Source organism: Myxine glutinosa, chromosome 1, assembly GCF_964187855.1.
Source record: "Myxine glutinosa chromosome 1, kmMyxGlut1.1, whole genome shotgun sequence".
NCBI classification, from domain to species: domain Eukaryota; kingdom Metazoa; phylum Chordata; class Myxini; order Myxiniformes; family Myxinidae; genus Myxine; species Myxine glutinosa.
In genome coordinates this window covers 224,031,150-224,055,813 of record NC_136261.1, presented here as the reverse complement: position 1 = coordinate 224,055,813, position 24,664 = coordinate 224,031,150, and the positions used below count along the sequence as shown (strand labels likewise).

General features: G+C 41.1%; 2 protein-coding genes across 2 annotated transcripts in view; both read left to right on the top strand.

Annotated features, from left to right (window-relative positions):
- Positions 1-17,305, top strand: part of LOC144893605 (intermembrane lipid transfer protein VPS13D-like) — a gene marked incomplete at its 5' end in the record, with an annotated part of 95,056 nt that extends 77,751 nt beyond the window's left edge. Inside the window, 4 exon segments of the mRNA XM_078784272.1 lie at positions 659-790; positions 3,773-3,866; positions 15,491-15,640; positions 16,622-17,305. Of these exon segments, the coding sequence (XP_078640398.1) occupies positions 659-790; positions 3,773-3,866; positions 15,491-15,640; positions 16,622-16,765 (520 nt within the window).
- The window catches only part of LOC144891290 (uncharacterized), a 981,422-nt gene that overhangs the window by 749,250 nt on the left and 207,508 nt on the right, over positions 1-24,664 (top strand). The gene's annotated exons all lie outside the window — the stretch shown is intronic.

The following is a 24,664-nucleotide window of genomic DNA, read 5'->3' as shown; positions in this document are numbered from 1 at the left end:
AGGGGGTTTTCCACCTTGAATAAACTTCTTGTTAGGGTGTTTCATCAGTTTATTGTGGCATTTCATTGGGCACACCTACAGGAAGGAATAATTATTATAACCACAAACTATTCATTCACTTCTGTCCAACATATGGTTACCTTTTCAAACAGTCGCTACTGTTGTTCAACACCAAACTGAAAGAAATTTGGAGGAAATCCAACATTCTTGAGGCATTCTATGCTTATCGCGTCCACCCACAGACTAACGGATCCGAGTCATCTCAACTTGCTAGGCCTCTAGCTGGGCCGCAATGATCTTTAGCTAATAAAAGTAATTAAATGGGTCTTTATGCATGTATTCTGTATCGCATTGCCTGTCCGATTTTTCTACGAGTAGCTATGATATTATATGTGAACTGCATAATGTATGTGGATTGTTTATAACTTGTATTGGTGTGCCCACTTCTGGGTGTTTCTAGTATACCCAATAACGTTACCATTTATAATTCTACGACTGCAGGAACTGCTACATTAAAGCTCGACGTCCTGTTTCTTTTTCACGTGGCAGACGGACGGACGCCTCTCCATTTAGTAACATATTATCTTATCCCTTTAGGTATTGCATTCATTTTGATAGTCCCCAAACATTAACCTCACACCCGCATTTCCAACCATAGGCATGGGGCAAGGCGTGTACGCCACCCACGATGTCCTCGTGATGCTCGTGGCTTGTTACCTCCATACTCAGAATCAGCTGCTGAGGGACAGGCTGCTCTCTACTCTCTCACTGGCGGTACCTCCAATGAACAGTAAGAAATTCTATCTACAGCTGTTATATTTTTTCTGTTTGTGAGGGGGGGGCGGGGGGGAGGGATAGGGGTGGGGGTAGGGGATGAAAACAATAAAGATGTATGTGTTAGTTGAAGCAAAGATGGTGCCTTTACGGATTCTCTCTGTGCTGTGATGATATGTGATATTTATGTCCTGTTAAGGTCTAAGATTGCTCAAGCTTTAAAGTTAGCTTTTTCTACTGGCTTTTTAATCCCTTTAAATTTTGATTTCTTCATTTGTCGTGACTGTATTGAAAAATTATCGTTCTAATTGTGCAAAATCAAATGAAAAATCGCACCAGTGTCCAAAGGAAGCGGTTCGGTTTGGCATTTTTAATATGAAATAGGCAAAGCCAAGAAAATAATGAAACCCATCAGAAATGCCCTTTAAAATTACACTTTAAAATTACCCTTTAAAATTACCCTTTAAAATTACCCTTTAAAATTACCCTTTAAAATTACCCTTTAAAATTACCCTTTAAAATTACCCTTTAAAATTACCCTTTAAAATTACCCTTTAAAATTACCCTTTAAAATTACCCTTTAAAATTACCCTTTAAAATTACCCTTTAAAATTACCCTTTAAAATTACCCTTTAAAATTACCCTTTAAAATTACCCTTTAAAATTACCCTTTAAAATTACCCTTTAAAATTACCCTTTAAAATTACCCTTTAAAATTACCCTTTTAAATTACCCTTTTAAATTACCCTTTTAAATTACCCTTTAAATTACCCTTTAAAATTACCCTTTAAAATTACCCTTTAAAATTACCCTTTAAAATTACCCTTTAAAATTACCCTTTAAAATTACACTTTAAAATTACCCTTTAAAATTACCCTTTAAAATTACCCTTTAAAATTACCCTTTAAAATTACCCTTTAAAATTACCCTTTAAAATTACCCTTTAAAATTACCCTTTAAAATTACCCTTTAAAATTACCCTTTAAAATTACCCTTTAAAATTACCCTTTAAAATTACCCTTTAAAATTACCCTTTAAAATTACCCTTTAAACTTACCCTTTAAACTTACCCTTTAAACTCACCCTTTAAAATTACCCTTTAAAATTACCCTTTAAAATTACCCTTTAAAATTACCCTTTAAAATTACCCTTTAAAATTACCCTTTAAAATTACCCTTTAAAATTACCCTTTAAAATTACCCTTTAAAATTACCCTTTAAAATTACCCTTTAAAATTACCCTTTAAAATTACCCTTTATTATTACCCTTTGGAACCATTTAAAATTTAACATGGTGGGTTAGAAAAGTTCTTCTTCAGTTTTGATGGACGGACATAGCCAAATATTGAAGCAGCTTCACCGCTTTAAAACCTCCAAAGTAAAATACAATGGCTCTTAAGTTTTCAAGGTGGAGGTAGAACACAGTATGTATCCAGACATAACAGAACAAAAAGAACAGCAGAAAGAGTGGGGAGGAGGGAGGAGGTGGGACACAACAGCAGGGTTCATGGACAAAATAGACGGAGACTTGGAGCAATAAGGGACGTAGGGAGGAATGGATGACAGCAAGGGGAGGACACCTGGTGGATGAGATGGAAACAGTTCTCAATCTCAATCATTATGGAAGAAAAACACTGTAAACCTGTGAAGAGGTGGGCTTGATGGGGGAGGGGTGGAGGGAGAGGAGTCGATGGGGGTAGAAAAGATCATGGCTCGGAATGGGTAATGACCTGAGATGGTGGTGAACAGTTGACTTGAAGCCCTGGAGGGAAGAATGAGATTAGAGAGGCTGAGGAAGTTGGTTCCCCCAGCGGGGGAAAAAGAGGAATGAAAAGGTGGAGGTGAGCAATTATTCTTGATTTTATGAGTTTCACCAGTAGGAGGTTACGAGCAGACTCTGTAGGCCCTGGAGAAACCTAGCGGGACAGAGCTCGGAAAGGGTAAGGGTGCAAGATCAGAAATGAGGCGGTAGAAGACAGAGATGATAGAAGCACATTTTCCAAGCATCTAATCATCTTTGGATACATTACGACCACAGATAAAATCTCCAAGCTAGTACATCAGCCTTTCTGCATCTATCTGAGGGTATGCAGCCGACTATTTTTTTTAACTTTGTAAACCCTTTAAATATTTTTTATCCTTTTCACAGCGCGGTCTTGGTTTTTATTACCTCCGCCAACAAGGGTGGGTGGAGGTTATGTTTTCACCACTGTCTGTCTGTTTGTTTGTTTGTTTGTGAACACAATATCTCAAAAAGTTGTGGACGGATTCGGACGAAATTTGGCAGAGAGGTAGCGTATGTGACAAGGGCGAAATGATTAGATTTTGGTGAAGATTCGGATTCGGCTACTAGAATTTTTTAAGTGATTCTTCACCATTGGGAGATAGGGCCAAAACGATACATAGCAGGATATCTCAAAAAGTTATGGACGGATTTGGACGAAACTTAGTGGAGATGTTGGGTGTGTGACAAGGACTAATCCATTCGATTTTGGTGAAGATCTGAATATGGATTCGGATACGATAATTATTTGATTTTTGAAGTGATTCTTCACCATTGAGAGATGGGGCAAAATCCAACATATAGCAGGATATCTCAAAAGGTTATGGATGGATTTGGACGAAACATGGTGGACAGGTTGTGTGTGTGATAAGGAAGAATCGATTCAATTTTGGTGATGATCCGGATCCAGATCCGGCTAGTATAGTTTTTTCAGTGAATTCTTCACCATTTGGACATAGGGCCAAAATCGATATCCAGCAAGATAAATCAAAAAGTTGTAGACAGATGATTTTGATTAAATCTGATTATGTATTGTGATTTTTCTGGTCTACTCTGGGATACAAAACGTAAACTGTTCACCTGGCGGAGGTATGCTCTCTACTGAGTGCCGTTCTAGTTTTATTTGCAGCAGAAAGACACATTTGAAACAGGCTCAGGATTATTTTCCTGATTTTAAGGACAACTTAACTCTGCACCTTGCCATCTGTTTATACAGTTTTGTGGCAATGGAACGGGTCAATGGCTACGTTGTCCTCATCTCCAGCATTGCGGTCTACTTCACGCGTCGTGGGGAGCTTGAAGAGACTGAGGTACGTTACTGTGATTGCTATTATATGATGTACTAGCAGGAGTACCCGGTGTTACCTGGTGATTTTCTAATCCTGTTGGCATTTTGAAGAAACCATTTTTTGTGGGTGCCGAAAACACTCCCCTACCCTACACCTACTAAGGAAAATGTATATTTACTATCATAATATTACACACACACACACACACACACACACACACACACACACACACACACACACACACACGTATACACGTATACACACACACACACGTATACACACACACACACACACACACACGTACACCTACACATGTCCCACGGCACATGTATATATCCCACATCCCACATGTATATACATGTTTAAAGTGTACGTGCCCCTCCGTCCTCCCTCCTCCGTCCTCCCTCCTCCGTCCTCCCTCCTCCGTCCTCCCTCCTCCGTCCTCCCTCCTTTGTCCTCCCTCCTCCGTCCTCCCTCCTCCGTCCTCCCTCCTCCGTCCTCCCTCCTCCCTCCTCCGCTCGGAGAAGGATACACAAATACACAGGATACACACACACACAAATTGGGGATAATTCAATATTATCTTTCACATAGCTGCAAAGGCTCAGGAACCATAGTGATTTTTAAAAGTGCAAATAAATCTAACTTTTTTGTAAAATTTTCCAAAAAAAAAAAAATTGCTCAAAACGCTTCCCGGTATTCACTGATGAACTTTTGAAAGTTTGACAAAGATCCGTTCAGCCATCTGAGAAAAATGGCGACACACACAGACAGGCATGCGTGCACACACACACACATACACACACACACACACACACACAGCCAGACAGACAGACAGACAAACAGCTATTTTATAATATAGATAGTTGAAACTGTTGGTTTTGAAGAGTTTTAATTTGCAGAGTTTTAGTGTCAATGGTGGTCTGGAGATAAGGATACTTGATTCATATATCAAAGATTGTCGCTTCACATCCAGCTTAATGCAGCAGTGTTGAGGATTTTGAGTTTGAAGTTCTAGAAGTAAAGCTAGTCACAGAAGGAAAACTCAATGTCTCAGCAATAACAAGAACGAAGTATTCTGCTTTTTTGCCCTGTATGATTGACTGAATTTCCTTTTGGCAAAAGGATTGGAGATTAAAAATCTGCGTATAAAAATGGTGGCACCCAAAACCCTCCGGATTAAAAAAGAAAGCACATTGTTCACCATCAGCATTTTTCTCATAGCTGCAGTAATTGTTAGTACGGATTGATATAATCAGTATTTTTACATTTCAAAATTCATAAATCTGGTTAATATTGACATGCACACAAATTGGGGATAATTTCATAATGTTGTTACGTTTGTGGGGTGAGGGGGTCAGTTATGGGAAGTAAGGCATAGACCCCCATATGTGAATCATGTAGTTTTCGACATTTTCACCTCTGCCACCAAAGTTGGACGGAAGTTATGTTTTCACCCCTGCCTGTTTGGCTGTTTGTTTGTTTGTCTGTGAACAGGATATCTCAGTGTTGTGGACAGATTCTGATGAAATTTGGTGGAGGGGTTGGGGATATGACAAGAACCAATTGATTCGATTTTGGTGAAGATCCGGAACTGGATATGGATACGAGAATTTTTTAAGTGAATATTTTTGAAAATTTTGAAAATTTTGAAAAAAAGAAAAAAAAAATTCCTTTATTTGAAATCTATATATATATTTTTTTTTTTGATATATATGTCTTACTTTTTTAAAGTTTTTTTAAGTAAGACACTTAATGCCTACATTCTTATTCTAAACACTAAATATGGGAATAACTGCTATAATGAACACTTTATTAACTCTTAGGAGCCATATCCACAACAATATCATTATATACAGTGAGTGTGTTTTGGGTCTCCGGGGTGTTTTGGGTCTCCGGGGTGTTTTGGGTCTCCGGGGTGTTTTGGGTCTCCGGGGTGTTTTGGGTCTTCGGGGTGTTTGGGGTCTTCGGGGTGTTTGGGGTCTTCGGGGTGTTTTGGGTCTTCGGGGTGTTTTGGGTCTTCGGGGTGTTTGGGGTCTTCGGGGTGTTTTGGGTCTTCGGGGTGTTTTGGGTCTTCGGGGTGTTTTGGGTCTTTGGGGTGTTTTGGGTCTTCGGGGTGTTTGGGGTCTTCGGGGTGTTTTGGGTCTTCGGGGTGTTTTGGGTCTTCGGGGTGTTTTGGGTCTTTGGGGTGTTTTGGGTCTTCGGGGTGTTTTTGGTCTTCGGGGTGTTTTGGGTCTTCGGGGTGTTTTGGGTCTTCGGGGTGTTTCCACCGGGGTGTTTTGGGTCTTCGGGGTGTTTTGGGTCTTCAGGGTGTTTTGGGTCTTCAGGGTGTTTTGGGTCTCCAGGGTGTTTTCGGCTTTCAGGGTCTTTTGGGTTTTTGGGTATTCAGGGTATTTTTGAGCCTCAGGGCCTTGAAGGTTATTTTTGGATCTTTGGGGGTCTTCAGGGTATGTTGGGTCTTTGGGGGTCTTCAAGGTATTTTGGGTCTTCAGTGGTCTTAGTTGTCTGAATGGTCTTGGGGGAATTAAAGGGTCGTGAAAGGTCTCAGGGGTCTCAGCAGTCTTAACGCAATTAAGAGGGTTAATTTAGAGGGTGGTAATTATATTTGAAGAAGAAGAAGAAGACGTTTGCGTCGCATATAAACATACATAGTGAACCATATACGTTTGCTCTATTATAATAAGATGGGAAAATCAATTTTGATACACTGTATTTTGATTTTGAGAATTTTTTTTATTCCATAAAACTTTTGTCGCAGGTTTCTCGTTCAATATAATTTAGACTCTCCTCCCATCCCAAACCTTACCCCCCCCCTCCCCCAACCCTTTCCGCCTCCCAACCCTTACCCCCCCCCCCCCCAAAACACCCCACTCCCCATGGAAGGTAACCACGTGAGCAGTTGCTATGATCTAAAACTGGCATATAAAGCTTGACTTTACACAAAGGCAACAAATTTTCATGGATTTGTTGAATTGTCCAACTCTATTGATGAGGGTTTATATTGCTTGCTGACCAAAGTTGAATTGTCCAACTCTATTGATGAGGGTTTATATTGCTTACTGACCAAAGTTGAATTGTCCAACTCTATTGATGAGGGTTTATATTGCTTGCTGACCAAAGTTGAATTGTCCAAATCTGTTGAGGAGGGTTTATATTGCTTGCTGACCAAAGTTGAATTGTCCAACTCTATTGATGAGGGTTTATATTGCTTGCTGACCAAAGTTGAATTGGTCAACTCTATTGATGAGGGTTGATATTGCTTACTGACCAAAGTTGAATTGTCCATCTCTATTGATGAGGGTTTATATTGCTTGCTGACCAAAGTTGAATTGTCCAACTCTATTGATGAGGGTTTATATTGCTTGCTGACCAAAGTTGAATTGTCCAAATCTGTTGAGGAGGGTTTATATTGCTTGCTGACCAAAGTTGAATTGTCCAACTCTATTGATGAGGGTTTATATTGCTTGCTGACCAAAGTTGAATTGGTCAACTCTATTGATGAGGGTTGATATTGCTTACTGACCAAAGTTGAATTGTCCAACTCTATTGATGAGGGTTTATATTGCTTGCTGACCAAAGTTGAATTGGTCAACTCTATTGAGGAGGGTTGATATTGCTTGCTGACCAAAGTTGAATTGTCCAACTCTATTGATGAGGGTTTATATTGCTTGCTGACCAAAGTTGAATTGGTCAACTCTATTGAGGAGGGTTTATATTGCTTGCTGACCAAAGTTGAATTGTCCAACTCTATTGATGAGGGTTTATATTGCTTGCTGACCCAAGTTGAATTGTCCAACTCTATTGAGGAGGGTTGATATTGCTTGCTGACCAAAGTTGAATTGTCCAACTCTGTTGATGAGGGTTTATATTGCTTGCTGACCAAAGTTGAATTGTCCAACTCTATTGATGAGGGTTTATATTGCTTGCTGACCAAAGTTGAATTGGTCAACTCTATTGAGGAGGGTTTTTATTGCTTGCTGACCAAAGTTGAATTGTCCAACTCTATTGAGGAGGGTTTATATTGCTTGCTGACCAAAGTTGAATTGTCCAACTCTATTGAGGAGGGTTTATATTGCTTGCTGACCAAAGTTGAATTGTCCAACTCTATTGATGAGGGTTTATATTGCTTGCTGACCAAAGTTGAATTGTCCAACTCTATTGAGGAGGGTTTAGATTGCTTGCTGACCAAAGTTGAATTGTCCAACTCTATTGATGAGGGTTTATGTTGCTTGCTGACCAAAGTTGAATTGTCCAACTCTATTGATGAGGGTTTATATTGCTTGGTGACCAAAGTTGAATTGTCCAACTCTATTGATGAGGGTTTATATTGCTTGCTGACCATAGTTGAATTGTCCAAATCTATTGAGGATGGTTTATATTGCTTGCTGACCAAAGTTGAATTGTCCAAATCTATTGAGGAGGGTTTATATTGCTTCCTGACCAAAGTTGAATTGTCCAACTCTATTGATGAGGGTTTATATTGCTTGCTGACCAAAGTTGAATTGTCCAACTCTATTGATGAGGGTTTATATTGCTTGCTGACCAAAGTTGAATTGTCCAAATCTATTGAGGAGGGTTTATATTGCTTGCTGACCAAAGTTGAATTGTCCAACTCTATTGAGGAGGGTTTATATTGCTCGCTGACCAAAGTTGAATTGTCCAACTCTATTGATGAGGGTTTATATTGCTTGTTGACCAAAGTTGTTGAATTGTCCAACTCCATTGACGAGGATTTATATTGCTTGCTGTTGAATAATTTCATTAGACAGTTAAATGTGAAAAGTTAAAATGTTGCTCAGATTGAACAGGTTTTTCACCACAAATTTATGTCGAAATAATTTTGTTCATACTTGGTGAATGTTTTATACATTTATTACCTCCACCACCGAAGGTGGATGGAGGTTATGTTTTCACCCCTGCCTGTTTGTTACTTGCCGGAATAGATTCCGGCAAGTGCACTACTCACAATAAGTTAGGGATATTGTGGGAGTGAGTTAATTTTTTTTTATAGGGGTTAGGGTTGGGGTATTGAAATCAAGAATGCTGTGTTTTTTCACACTCATTAATAACCATAGAATTAGGACACAGCTTTTTTCAACATAATTAATACACAAAATCAACCACACCGAAGAACCTGCCAATATCCCTAACTTATAGTGAGTAGTTGGTTGGTTGGTTTGTTACGTGCCAGAAAAATTCTGGCAAGTATGTTGGTTGGTTGGTTTGTCTGTCCGTCTGTCTGTCTGTTTGTGCGCAGTACTACGTCTACATCGTTGCACATAGCATCGCCATACTTTACACACATATTGGCCTTGTCCTGGAATAGACTGTGCCCAATTTTTAACTCTCTAGGCCCACGGTCAAGCTCAAGGTCATCCAAAACGATGGTCACCCAATCATTTGTGCCTCCCAATTGACGCCCCGCCACCCAATTGAAGCCCCGCCCTTAGGGTCTTAGGGTTGCTCGTAATATATATTGGCGAAACAACAATTTTTACCGCTTTGCTTTGAAGAACGGGAATGAAGGGGGAGGAGCGTCCTAATATGTCTGGTTGAAGGCTTTGGGTGGTGAGGGGGCTTGAACCTTGCCGTCACTGCGATGCGAAGCAAAAGACGCCTCAGAGCTGTCACATTCACAATCGCTATGTCGTATGTACTCCCGATACGTGTTTCCTTCATTGTAAAAACTACCAAGTCAACAGTTAAAAGGAGTTTGAGCTGATAGATGTTACGGCCTTGGCAAGATCGATGGAGACAGCGATCTGTTAGCTTATACACCGCCCAAATAGCTATGTGGAATTCTCTCATGCAGAGATGAAACCCACGTCGTTTGAACTTTGGCAGAGGTCATTATTTACTTTTAATGATCCAAAATGGCCGATAAAAAAGTACATTCCGGCAAGTCCTCAGTCTCTGACCGATTTCTAGTTACTTGCCGGAAAAGATTCCGGCAAGTATGTTGATCTGTTCGTTTGTCTGTTTGTCTGTGTTTGTCTGTCTGTCTGTTTGTCTGTCTGTCTGTTTGCAGCACTACGTCTACACCATTGCACGTAGAATCGCCAAACTTTGCACACGTATTTGTCTTGACCTGGAATAGACTGGGCCCAATTGATGACGTCATCGGTCACGTGGTTCGGCCGCCATTCTGGAAAAACCGAAAAAAAAAACACCTCCATATCTCCGAAAGTGTTGAACAGAAAAAATTGAGACATGGCTCATTGTAAAGAACTCTCCATGGGGAATAAAATATGTTAATCGTGACGTCATCGGTCACGTGGTTCGGCCACCATCTTGGAAAAACCGAAAAACTTTGCACCTCAATATCTCCGAAAGTGCTGAATAGAAAAAATTGAGACATGGCTCATTGTAAAGAACTCTCCATGGGGAATAAAATATGTTAATCGTGACATCGGTCACGTGGTTCGGCCGCCATCTTGGAAAAACCCAAAAACTTAGCACCTCCACATCTCCGAAAGTGCTGAATAGAAAAAATTGAGACATGGCTCTTTGTAAAGAACTCTCCATGGGGAATAAAATATGTTAATGATGATGTCAGAGGTCACGTGGTTCGGCCGCCATCTTGGAAAAACCCAAAAACTTTGCACCTCCACATCTCCGAAAGTGCTGAATAGAAAAAATTGAGACATGGCTCTTTGTAAAGAACTCTCCATGGGGAATAAAATATGTTAATGATGACGTCAGAGGTCACGTGGTTCGGCCGCCATCTTGGAAAAACCGAAAAATTTTGCACCTCCATATCTCAGAAAGTGCTGAATAGAAAAAATTGAGACATGGCTCATTGCAAAGAACTCTCCATGGCGAATAAAATATGTTAATGCTGACGTCATAGGTCACGTGGTTCGGCCGCCATCTTGGAAAAAACGAAAAACTTATCACCTCCATATCTCCAAAAGTGCTGAATAGAAAAAATTGAGACGTGGCTCATTGTAAAGAACTCTCCATGGGGAATAAAATATGTTAATGATGACGTCATCGGTCACGTGGATCGGCCGTAATATTTGTCCTAAATGGCCGATAAAAAAGTAAATTCCGGCAAGTCCTCGGTCTCTGACCGATTTTTCATCTGTCTGTCTGTCTGTTTGTGCGCAATACTACATCTACATCGTTGCACATAGCATCACCATACTTTACACACATATTTGCCTTGACCTGGAATAGACTGTGTCCAATTTTTAACTCTCTAGGCCCAAGGTCAAGCTCAAGGTCACCCAAAACGTGAAATCAGGGGGGGTCGAGTTTTCATTTAACATATATTTCAAACCACTATAACTCTAAAAGTACAAGAGATAAGCATACACTTACTGTTACTGACATATAGGAAGTCACATACGACATTTCATTTGGCACCATGACCTTTGACCTTGAGCGACCTTGAAAGGTCAAACTCAAGGTCAAAAATTCGTTTTTAACTAATAACTCTGTCAAACATTATCCGATTCCCTTCTAACCAACACCAAAATGTTCATTATTCAATTCCCGAAAAATGCTTGCTTAGTTTTAATTATTTTTTGGCCTCAAAGGTCAGAGCGCCAAATTTTCATTGAAAATATATTTCAAACCACTATAACTCTGAAAGGACAAGAGATATGCACACACTTACTCAGTTACCTTCCATTGCTTAGCGTATATACATGTATAGATTTCCTGCCATTTTGATCCAAAATGGCCGATAAAAAAAAAATACATTCCGGCAAGTCCTCGGTCTCTGACCGATTTTTCATTACTTGCCGGAAAAAGATTCCGGCAAGTATGTTGATCGGTTGGTTTGTCTGTTTGTCTGTCTGTTTGTCTGTTGGCAGTACTACGTCTACACTGTTGCACATAGAATCGCCAAACTTTACAATCATATTTGTCTTGCCCTGGAATAGACTGTGCCCAGTTTTTTAACTCTCTCGGCCCAAGGCCTCCATTATGACGTCATAATTCGATAATTTGACAAGGACAAAACTTCACCCGATCAAGATGAAATTTCTTGAGCGACATGACGGCATACTGTGGTGGAGAAAAAAAAATAATGATGACGTCATCGGTCACGTGGTTCGGCCGCCATCTTGGAAAAACCAAAAAACTTTGCTTCTCTATATCTCCGAAAGTGCTGAATAGAAAAAATTGAGACATGGCTCATTGTAAAGAACTCTCCATGGGGAATAAAATATGTTAATGATGATGTCATCGGTCATGTGGTTCTGCCGCCACCTTGGAAAAACCGAAAAACGTTGCACCTCTATATCTCCGAAAGTGCTGAATAGAAAAAATTGACACATGGCTCATTGTAAAGAACTCCATGGGGAATAAAGTATGTTAATGATGACGTCATCGGTCATGTGGTTCTGCCGCCATCTTGGAAAAACCGAAAAACTTAGCACCTCTATATCTCCGAAAGTGTTGAATAGAAAAAATTGAGACATGGCTCATTGTAAAGAACTCTCCATGGGGAATAAAATATGTTAATGATGACGTCATCGGTCACTTGGTTCGGCCGCCATATTTGTCCTAAATGGCCGATAAAAAAAGTAAATTCCGGCAAGTCCTCGGTCTCTGACCGATTTTTCATCTGTTTGTCTGTCTGTCTGAACAAGATATCTCAAAAGGTTGTGGACGGATTTGTACGAAAATTTGCGGAGAGGTTGGGTATGTGACAAGGAAGAAATTATTCGATTATGGTCAAGATTTACCATCAACATCCCCACCCCAGCACCAAGGCATTATCGCACTATCAACTTCCGTAAGCTAAACGCTCTTTCACCTACCTCATTCTCATCCACCCTCTCTGAAAAAATGTCCACTTCTCCCTTCGTTGACCTCCACACCCCTTCTGACCTCACTGACTACTACAACCACACTCTCTCCTCCTGCCTTGACCAGCTTGTGCCTATAAAAACCAAAACAGTTTCTTTCACCCATTCTGCTCCCTGGTTTACCCCTGAATTCCGCCTGATGAAAACTCGTGCTCGCCAACTTGAAAGACTCCGCAATAAAACAGGTCTCACAATTCACTCCCAAGCCTACAAGGACCACCGACAACACTACAAAGATGCCCTCTCCCGCACCCGCTCTGCCTACTACTCTCAAATTATCCACTCTGGCTCCGGAAACCCAAAAGCACTCTTCTCTACAATAAGCAAACTCCTCAGCCCCCTGAACACCACCACCCAGTCATTCACAGCAGACAATTGCATCTCCTTCCTTTCATTCTTCCAATGCAAAATTGACAACATCTACAACAGCTTAACCACCACCGCACTTGCTCCCCCTCAAACCACCTGCCCCCCCTTATCCTGCCAACCCCTGTCTCAATTCTCCCCAGTCTCCCCTACTGACCTCTCTGAACTCCTCATAGGAATGAAAACTGCCACCTGCACTCTTGACTCCATCCCCTCCAGCTTTGTCAAGGCCTCCCTTCCTGCTCTCTCTCCACTTATCACTGCAACAATAAACTCCTCCCTGTCTACAGGCATCGTCCCACCATCCCTCAAAATTTCTGCTGTTACCCCCATTCCGAAAAAACCTGGACTCAACCCTGACACCCTAAATAACTTCAGACCCATCTCCAACCTACCCTTTCTGTCAAAAGTTTTGGAACGCGCTGTAGCCACTCAACTCAAACATCACCTCTCTGCCAATAACCTGTATGAAACATTCCAATCCGGATTCCGCTCCAACCACAGTACTGAAACGGCTCTCCTCAAAATCACCAACGACCTTCTCCTCTCCTCTGACGCTGGCAACCTCAACATTCTCATCCTCTTCGACCTCAGCGCCACCTTTGACACCATCAATCACACCATCCTCCTCACCCGACTTGAAACCACCTTTGACATTACCGGCACTGCCCTCTCTTGGATCAAATCATACCTCTCCGACAGACGCCAGTTCATCTCCATCAATAACTGCAAATCCCCCACTGCTCCCCTCCCCCAAGGTGTCTCCCAAGGTTCAGTTCTTGGCCCCCTCCTCTTCATCGTGTACCTGTCCCCCCTTGGTCACTTAATCCGCCGTCATGGTCTCCAATTCCACTGCTTCGCCGATGACATCCAGCTTTTCATCTCCACCAAGTCCGTCTCTACCGCCACCCACTCTATCCTGACAAACTGCATCACTGAAATAAAATCCTGGCTTCAAATCAACTTCCTCAAACTTAACTATGATAAATCTGAAATAATCATCATTTGCCCAAAAACGCTCACCAAATGCACCCATAACTTTGCCCTCAACATCGACGGTTTCCCAGTATCCACCTCCCCTCACATCCGGAATCTTGGCATCATCTTTGACCAAACCCTCTCCTTCGACAAATACACTAAACAGATCACAAAGACGGCCTTCTTTCACCTGAAAAACATCGCCCGTCTCCGTCCATCCCTCTCCTCCACGGCTGCAGAAACCCTCATCCACGCCTTCATCACCTCCTGTCTGGACTACTGCAACAGCCTCCTCTATAGTTCACCCTCAATAATCACCAATAAACTCCAATACATTCAGAACTCCGCTGCTCGTCTACTCACCCATTCCCGGACCCGTGACCACATCACCCCCGTCCTTTACAAGCTTCACTGGCTCCCCAACCCCCAGAGAATCCAGTACAAAATCCTCCTCTTGACCTACAAAGCCCTCCATAACCTGGCCCCATCCTACCTGGCTGACCTCCTCTCCAGACACACTCCCACCCGCTACCTCCGCTCTGCTGGTACCAACCTCCTAACCCCTCCCCCCCCCCCCCCCCCCCCCATCCGGACCAAATTCAGATCCTGGGGGGACAGGGCCTTCTCCATCGCTGCTCCCACCCTCTGGAACTCACTAGCTCACACCATCAGAGACTCCTCCTCACTCACCACATTCAAAGCATCACTCAAGACCCACATGTTCACCACTGCATTCAACATTTAACCCACAGCATTTAACCTCTGACTATCTCTTCTCCTTCTTCCTTTTGCTTTGATTATTTACCTATTGATTTTTGTCTTTTTGCACTTGTTTTTTGTACTCTGTCAAAGCGTCTTTGGGCTTCTTGAAAAGCGCTATATAAAATAAATGTATTATTATTATTATTATTATTAAGATCCGGATCCGGATCTGGCTACTATAATTTTTTAAGTGATTCTTCACCCTTGGGAAATAGGGCCAAAAACGATATATAGCATGATATCTCAAAAAGTTGTGGACGGATTCGGATGAAATTTCGTGGTTAGATTGGGTATGTAACAAGACCGAATCTATTATATTTTGGTGAGGATCTGAATATGTATTCGGATACGATAATTATTTAATTATTCATGTGATTCTTCACCATTGAGAGATAGGGCAAAAAGCGATATATAACATGGTTTAAAAAGTTATGGACGAGTTCTGACAAAACTTGGTGGATGAGTTGGTTATGTGACAAGAACAAACTGATTAGATTTATTTTGGTTCAGGTCCAAATCCAGATTCGGCCTATCAGTGGTATAGAAACCATAAACTGTTTAGCCTGGTGGAGGTATGTGCTCTACCGAGTGCCGTTCTAGGACTTGACATTGAAATGGATGTCATCCTTTTGTGAGCCACCCTGTATTAACACAAGTGTTTTTCCAGGTCACGTGTTATGAGGAGACTAATTTGTTTTTCCTTCTCCTGCTCTTTCCCAGTCAGTGTTCTTGCAGGTACCATACTCTCGGCTATGTCAGTGTCTCGTAGCACGAGATCGTGGAAAGGTTTACCTCATGCTGGTTCGGCAGCAAGCTACAACTGGCCTTGCGTCTGTCACCCTCTCTCCTCCACCACGTGACACCCCAATGGTATTTTGCACTACCAAATCCAAAATCACCTCACAATGAACATTATTTGTTGGACGCAACTTCTTTCTTGCTTTTTAACTTTGTGAAAACATCCTCGATGACCGTTTCTCTATTTTGATTTATTTGACCATTTATTGCTTCTTTTTTGGTTTGATTGTTTATTTTGCTTTGGCATTTGATATTTTATTTTGAGTGTATTTAAAAACAGTTTGATATGTTTAAGAAGCAATAACTGTAAAAAAAAAAAAAATCTTCTATATTGCAGCTATGGATCGCTTGTTGCTTTTTTTATTTTTTTCACATTATCAAAATGTAAAAATGTCGTTGAGATAGTAAGAGGTTTCACTCTTTATATGTACTTATCCTGTCTTGTTGAGAACACCTAATTCTGGTTGCGATATCACCAAGTATCATATCAACATTCACCTCAAATACTATTTTTTAATATACAGTAATACCTCACTTGGCACTCATGATGCGCTCCTGGAAAAGAGAGTGTCAATCGAAAATGTGCTAATAGGGATAGTTATACCATTGTTTATATGGAGATGCATTCCTGACAATGTCATTTCTTATGCATGAGCATGTTGAGCATCTTATGCATGAGCATAATATGAGGGCTTCATTGGGGTATCAGTAATCACACCAATAATACAGGTGGTAAAGATATATTATGACGGTGCGTTGACTGCGTGTTGTGGATTTTCTTCGTCTTTTTGTTGTTTTTTTTGGAAAATATTTTCTGCAGAACGAAAATCTCCATAACGAGTCAGCATTCTACGAGGTAGCGCTAAGTGAGATATTACTGTATAGGATTTTCTATTGGTCCGAAAGAAGTTTAAAACTTGTATCATCAGTAAACCTTAAATGATGCTTCAAATGCAGATATTTACCAATTCTATGAACTCTGTGGACATTCTATTTTATTTTTTTTAAACATGCTTGCACATCCCATCTTATTTAATTTATGTCCTTCATTAGGTACGGGTGAACTCGGAGTCTCTAGCCGTCAAAATAGCCCAGGAGATAAACTACGCTTTGAGTCTATACAGAGAGCAGTGTGACAGCCTCACTACGACGGGAGTTCTCGAAGCTACCTGGGACAAGTTGGATTTGGATGAATAACTGCATTATTCCAAGATTACAAAACTAAACTGTGTGAAGTTTGCTCCTTTAATAAGTAGAATCGTATCAGAGTGATGATTGTTCGGTGAGAAAAATGAAGCGATAATTTTATCCAGCCAAATGAAGCCAAACAGTTGCACATGTACTGGCGAAGTTTGTTGAGAAATGTTTGTTTTGCTGTTTTGTACAAATGTATAAAGATAGGTATTTCAAAATTTCTAGTACAATGTGTGAATATTACTGAATTATACTTGGCATCTCAGTGCCATCTGCACATATCGTATGTAATCTTGTGCTCGTGTATATGAGGCTTGATGAGGGTAAAACACCCAAGGGCAAGAACAAAAACTGACTTTGCAAGATGTCTCTGTGAACAATGCTACAAAGGAGATGCAAAGTTGTAAATGTAGATGTTTCATAACTTTGCGTGAAGCTCATTTTTTGTAAATATGTCCATCTGTGTATGGTTAAACTACTGAAAGAAATATTTGTGTTACAACAGGCCTGGGCTGGACATTTAATAAAACATTTGAAGTGAAATATGTATCTACATTTTTCATGAGAAAATTCTGCATATTTCCCTCCCTTTCTCATGTCTGAGTCATTTCTGAAATTGCGCACCCACAAAATGAGCTGGCCACACCTCCTCGAGGCCTTGAATCGAATATAAACTGCCTCCGTGTCATAGAACGTGGAACCACGTGCCACACCAGATCTTGCAAGGAATGCGAGGAAGCCAACAGAAATACCGGGATACAAACCATCCTGCCTGTGGTTCACACAAGCAGGTCTGGAGAGGTCTGGAGAATTGCAATGGATAATTGCAATTAAAAGAAGCATAATCCCTTTCGGTATGTGCGAGAACACCAATCAGGTCCTGTTATTCAACACAATCCCCAAAGGGCCGAAAGGATAAGTTGTGCCATTTAAAGTTCAGTAATATTTTGCAGTTGTTTTACATTCTCACTGTTGTCATCTCTGCTTATCTCACAGTAGACCCAGAGCTCATGATGGAAGATTTCACCCCATTTTCCCCAGAAGGTTTGACCCCTTAAAGTTACTTAGGCCACCTAAGTCATTCATAAAAGGTTTGTCAGCTGTCCCTCAGCTGATGGATCTGGACCCCAGACCCCCTTGAAAAGCCCCCTACAGGGGGTTGCATTTACCCCATCTAATACATGGACCCCTTACCCCAAGTATTATGAGTGTGTTACAAAAAAGGAAAAACGGACTTAATTTCAAGGAGGAAAGGTTTGGTCAGACCCCCACAAAGTACACCTTTCCCCACCCTCTCCCCTCCCCAATAGGGTGCATTTACCCCATAAGCTACAGGGACTAAACTTTGTCAAAACAAAGAACTAGAGTTCTTTGTTTTGGATAATTGTGCGAGATGTGTTATTACAAAAAATAATTTACAAAGATAAAATAGACAAGTCAGGAGACGACGATGGTTCACGAGCGAACGGTATTCAATAACAAAGGACGGACTATCTTACTATAATTCACCAAATGTCCGTCCATCTGTCTATCTGTCTGTCTGTCCGTTCAAAGGTACCATAAAAACTGCTGAACCGATCGCAACGATATTTTGGGTGGGTAATCCTGGGACCTCCAGGAGTAAAATAGGCTATTTAGTTTTCCCAATCTCAGCTTTAGTCTCCAGCATTCTCAGGTTTGGACTCCCGCATAACATTCGCGTTCGCATAACGTTCATTGTGACGATGTTGTTTTCCCGGTTGCCGCACAAACGGCTGCACCGATCGCTGCACGGCTGCACCGATCGGACTCAGTGACCTCGGACAAAGACCTTTTATAAGGACACGGGTTGAATCCCTGCTTGAGAGAATTCCAACCCCCTCCCCGCCATCACGGCCGTCTCTCCAACTTACAATCCCACGAGATATGCGGAAAGGACGACCCAAAACCAATTATCTTCTTTTTGATTCGTATATAAACATCATTAAAAGTAAATAATGACCTCGGCCAAAGTTAAAATGACGTGAGTTTAATCTCTACATGAGAGAATTCCACATAGCTATTTGGGTGGTGTATACGCTAACAGATCGCTGTCTCCATCGATCTTGCCAAGGCCGTAACACCGATCGGCTCAAAATCCTTTTAACTGTTGATTTGGAAGTTTTTACAATGAAGGAAACACGTATCGGGAGTACATACGACATCGGGAGGACTAACTGCGCGCGTCTTCAGTATCAAACTTAAATCTCTCATGGCGGATCTGAAGACCGGAATGCTTGGAGAAGTGGTGGGCTACTTCGGCATGAAGGAGGATCAGAAACGTGGACTCCCACACTGCCACATCCTGCTAATACTTGCTCCCGCATGACATTATTTTCCCGGGTGCCACACAAACGGCTGCACCGATCGAGATTTTACGGATGTTTATATGAATCGTTTAAAAGAAAAAAAGCCTTCAATTTCTGATGTTTAGCCTTTTCATTTGGGCCTCCCAATTGAAGCCCCGCCCGTAGGGTGGGTACCGTTGCTGGTAACCGAAACAGGCCCGGACAGGCCAGGCCCGGAAATGTCAAAACGAAGGTTACTGACCTTGAAATGAGATAGAAAATAATGTATAATCAGTTATGAGGTTAGTTAGCTACACAATACCGAAAATTCAGTGAAAATGAAATGAAAAAAAAAAATAAAGACATGAAAAATCGAGCTCCGTGGGTCTAGACACGTGACATTGGCCTAACCAAATACCGAAACCCCTGTCAGATTCCACCAACTCCCTCGGAGAAGATGTAGCTTGAACTCGATTACCCCTAAAAAGACATCTTTTTTGGGCGTGGCTCCGCCCACAATGGGCGCAATACGCCCACTCTAGGCAGGACACAACGAGATCATGATATCAACCTCCCACCCAAGTTTCATCAAGATCGGATGATATCATCGGGTAGTTATGCTGCGGACAGACAGACACACACACACACAGACAGACGCACACACATGACGAATATAGTGGTCACTTGATAACTCGTGGACCAATTACAAAAATAATAAAACTGACCAAATTTCCCCCGCAGAAGAGACCTCCCGCCTGATCCTACATCCAGAAACGCGTTACCGTGCGGTTGGAGTGTTGTGCCGGGCGAGTGCCTTGCTGATGCAATCGTGGGATACATCTTGTATTTTGCCAAGCTTACCAATGATCCACTTGATGCCGGGAACACGAACAGCACCAGAACTTGATCAATTTTTATCTTTAACAGATTATACCAGAGATACCAGATGAAACTGTCGGAGCAACCAAGATAAGCTGGAGATCAAGTCCAGTGCACACATGTATCGGTTTTCCCGGCCAATTTCCACATTTTTGTGTTCAATTTGATTAACAAGCATTCAAATTCACGCAGTTTTACTAATCCACTCATACCAAGTCTTCTTCCAAATATTTGTGCATTCAATTTCATACATTCATGATTATGTACCTGACATTCACAAATGTGTTTGGTTCAATATATTTCGTTTTCTTGCATTCATGATTCCATTCCTTTTATCCTGATATTTAATTTTCACACCTTTTTTCAATGGGTGCAATGAAATTAACATCACGTGACATGCAGAGTGAATGTCCATATGCGGATTTCAAAAGGTGTAACGGAGCCCTCCCAGGTATCAAAGTGTGTGTGTGTGTGTGTGTGTGTGTGTGTGTGTGTGTGTGTGTGTGTGTGTGTGTGTGTGTGTGTACATACATATATGATTGTGTGCATGCAAGTTGCTGTTGACTGCTATCTCCACAGGTGGGTGCGTTTCAGGAGAGGAATCTGAGATCCACCAGGTCTCAAAGTAGGCCTATCCATCTCCGTTGTGTGTATGTTTGTGTGTGTGTTTTGTGTATGATTGTGCAACGTATGTGCACCTTGCAGCGGTGGATAATCGCATGTTTCACTGCTTGGGTTGCGGTACAAGAAGTTTGTGATCTGAAGATCTCCACGGTGGAGTGAAAGGTAATTGATAAGGTCGGTGGGACGAGGTGTGGCTCAAACAGTTTTCTGGTAAACAAGATATACGAGATTGAGAAAAGCAAGAAAAATAGAGAACATTGTTCATTACGAAGTTTAAGTAAGATAAAGGGGAAAGGGTGATCAGCACCAGGGGTGCACCGACAAACACTTGGCCGACGTTTTCCAACACAAACAAGGTATGATGATTCCATCGATCGAGATTCCGAGAACATATTGCTTTGGGAAATGGTGATGAAGGGGAGAACAAACCGGGGTTCGATTTTGGGGATTAGGGGAAAGAGATGTTTATGGGGACTTTGAGGGATGAATGTTTGGGATTGAGAATATGATTAATTTATTTAATTTCAATAAATATCTCTTGTTTCACTTTGAACAGGTGTGAAGTTTCATTCTATTTATTACATCAACAACAATAGAAAAGTTTGGTGTTGAACAAACGCGACGTTTTTAAAGTTTACATTTTCACATCTTAAATTCTTCATTGTGATGGTTTGATGTATTTAAACTGGTTTTCCGTTAAATTATATAAACTGAAAGTTTTCATCCCAAATGGGGATGAAACGGGTAACCAATGAGCAGCGTTAACATTGTTGTTTTATGGGGATGATACCGGTAACCAATGAGCAGCGTTAACATTGTTGTTTTTTTCGACTTCATTGTTTTACAAGTTTCAAATTTAATACGATCATTCACCTTTGATTTTTCTCTTCCTCTGTGTAACTAAATTTACTGAAGATCCTTCGTGTTCATGTGATTTTGAATGAAAACCCAAAGTTACTCGGATCTTATCAGGTCGCTCTCTTGCGGTTACCTTTGGTACATTTAACAAATCCTTGTTTCTATCAAACACCAATACCTGTGTAATCCACATCTTCATCATATTTCATCACACACCTGCTGCTTTGGAAATACAGAAAAACAGTGAAATAAATCATTTTTTAACAATTAATCACTTCTGGTGATCTTTCTGATCCTGCGTGTTATTCATTTTGGGATCAAAACCACCACCCCCCCCCCCCCCCCAAAAACCTCCGACCCTATATTTTTTTGATGCCCTAGACTCCTTGAGTGTCCTGAACATGAAATCAAATGTTAACATTGTATAAGTTAGGATGAACTTGTCATTTGGGGCCAATATATGGGGGTACCCTCAAAACGTGACCAATTTCGCTTCGCGTCATGATCCGTTGGCACATTTTCATATTTTGGTGAATTATGGGGTCATTATAGCAGCCACACATACATTCACGTGAAAAGGTAAGTACACCCCATGTAAAGTTTTGACTTTTTCAACATATTTCAACATACAGGTATTTGATCTTCATTTCAACAATATTGATAGATAAAGGTGATATAATATAACAAATATCATGAAACATTTACATTTCGTAGTCCATTGTATATTTTAAATGAACATAAATGCAAATTTCGCATGTGGAAAAAGTAAGTACACCCCGACATTTATCACTACTTCAAATACCTAAAATTAGAATCAGGTGCACCATCTCAGATGCAAATGATTAGAACATCGTTAGAAAGGATCTTGGAGGAACCTGTCTTATTTAAACCTCAGACATTTAGTTTGGTTTGCTCTTTGTTGTTGAAGTGTGTGGCGTCACCATCAAGAGAGCTCTCTGTGGCCTTCAGAAAGAAGGTTATGGATGCCTATGAGTCTGGGAAGGGATTTACAAAGATCTCCAAACAATTTGAAATCAATCATTCGACTGTCCGGAAGATCATCGACAAGTGGAGAAGATTCCAAACAACTGCCAACTTGTTCAGGCCAGGCCGCCCCAGCAAGTTCAGCCCGAGAGCAGACCACAAGATGCTGAAAGAGGTCTCTAAGAACCCCAAAATGTCATCATGGGACCTACATGTAGCTCTTGCGACTGTTGATGTCAAAGTGCACGAGTCTACCATTAGAAAGAGGCTGCACAAATTTGATCTACATGGGAGGTGTGCCAGGAGGAAACCTTTGCTGTCCAGAAAGAACATCAGGGCAAGACTGAAGTTTGCCAATGAACACCGAGGCAAAGACCAGCACTTCTGGAACAATGTGCTCTGGACAGATGAGTCAAAGGTAGAGCGATTTGGCCACATTACCAGAAGACATGTTTGGCGAAAACCAAAGACAGCATTTGACCACAAGAACCTGATACCAACTGTAAAGCATGGTGGTGGAAATATTATGGTTTGGGGCAGCTTTGCTGCATCAGGGCCTGGGCAGCTCACCATCATAGAATTCACTATGAATTCTTCATTGTACCAGAGGGTGCTTGAGGATAATGTGAGGCCATCTGTCGGAGAGTTGAAGCTCAACCGAAGGTGGACCTTGCAACATGACAATGACCCTAAACATACCAGTAAATCCACCAAGGAATGGCTGAAAAGAAAGAAATGGAAGGTTCTGGAATGGCCAAGTCAAAGCCCGGATCTAAATCCCATCGAGATGTTGTGGGGGGATTTGAAACGAGCTGTGGATGCAAGAAACCCCTCAAACATCGCACAGCTGAAAGAATTCTTGGAGGAGTGGGCAAAAATGTCTCCGTCGATGTCAGAGAATGGTAGACAGTTATAAGAAACGCCTACTTGAGGTTGTTTCTGCCAAAGGGGGCAATACCACCTATTAGAGCCAAGGGTGTACTTACTTTTTCCACATGCGAAATTTGCATCTATGTTTATTTAAATTATACAATGGACTACAAAATGTAAATGTTTCATGATATTTGTGATATTATATCACCTTTATCTGTCAATATTGTTGAAATGAAGATCAAATGATATATGTTGAAAAAATCAATACTTTACATGGGGTGTACTTACTTTTTCACGTGACTGTCCATAAAAGGTACCAAATGAAAGCTGAACTTGTGTCAGTTCGTTTCATTCCCTCATAAGTAAGTTTCAGACATATGTAATACGAGTTATTGGGGTACATATACACACACCCCTTATAGATATCTGGCACGTCACAAAAAAAATCAAATTTCTACATTAAGTTTGTTTGAGGTATATCTGTGAGACTTTATTAGTTCAAATCATATTGTAAACTACGCTGTGACCCAAGCGCTACCATTCAATAGCACAGCTATCATTCTAGGACATAAACTGACAAAGTTATGACATTTTATAACTTGGCACTCGTTAATAGCGCAAACATGGCAAAGCAAGGACAATACATTCCTATGATTCAATACATCAATAACTCCTGTACCAATTCTATGCTATAAAAATCTCAGGTACCATGATCATAGACATAACAAATTTGATGCTTTCAAATACAACATTTTAAAAGAGTCCTTACATTCTTATAATCATCTCTTTGGTACCATCATTTCATCAAAAACATTAGTCTTTGCTATAAAAAAAATCCAAAAATGATATAAGAATTTACATTCTAAACTTGAAAAAAAAGGTTTAGAAAAAAGTGTATGCCAAATTGTACAACGGGCATATAAAGGGTTAAGCTGGCCGAATGTAATCTCATTACAAATATGATCAAATAATCACCCAACAATCAAAACAATAAACGGGCACATTCATTGGTGAACATTGTCATTCTTGGTCACTGTCCGTGCTTTCTCCGCCAAACGGATCTGGGATGTCTGGAAGCTGGAGTTCTGCATCCGAGTCATCTGAGTCCACGTCGTCAGAATCCAGTGGTTTCCCAGTGATCACGTCACTCAAGAACTTCTTCAACTGAGGTGGTAGTATCTCCTCACTGTTTTCTCGGTCGTTTGCTGTTCGTCGCCATTTCAGTTCTTCAGCTTCTTCAAAACTGTGCAGAATCAACTGATGTAACTAAGTGGCGGCATCCTTAATCATGTCTGTTGAACCGAGTGCATATGCACTCTGGACAGCACAGTTTACAGCAATATCAGAGCTGTATACGATGTATGCTGTAAACGTCTTC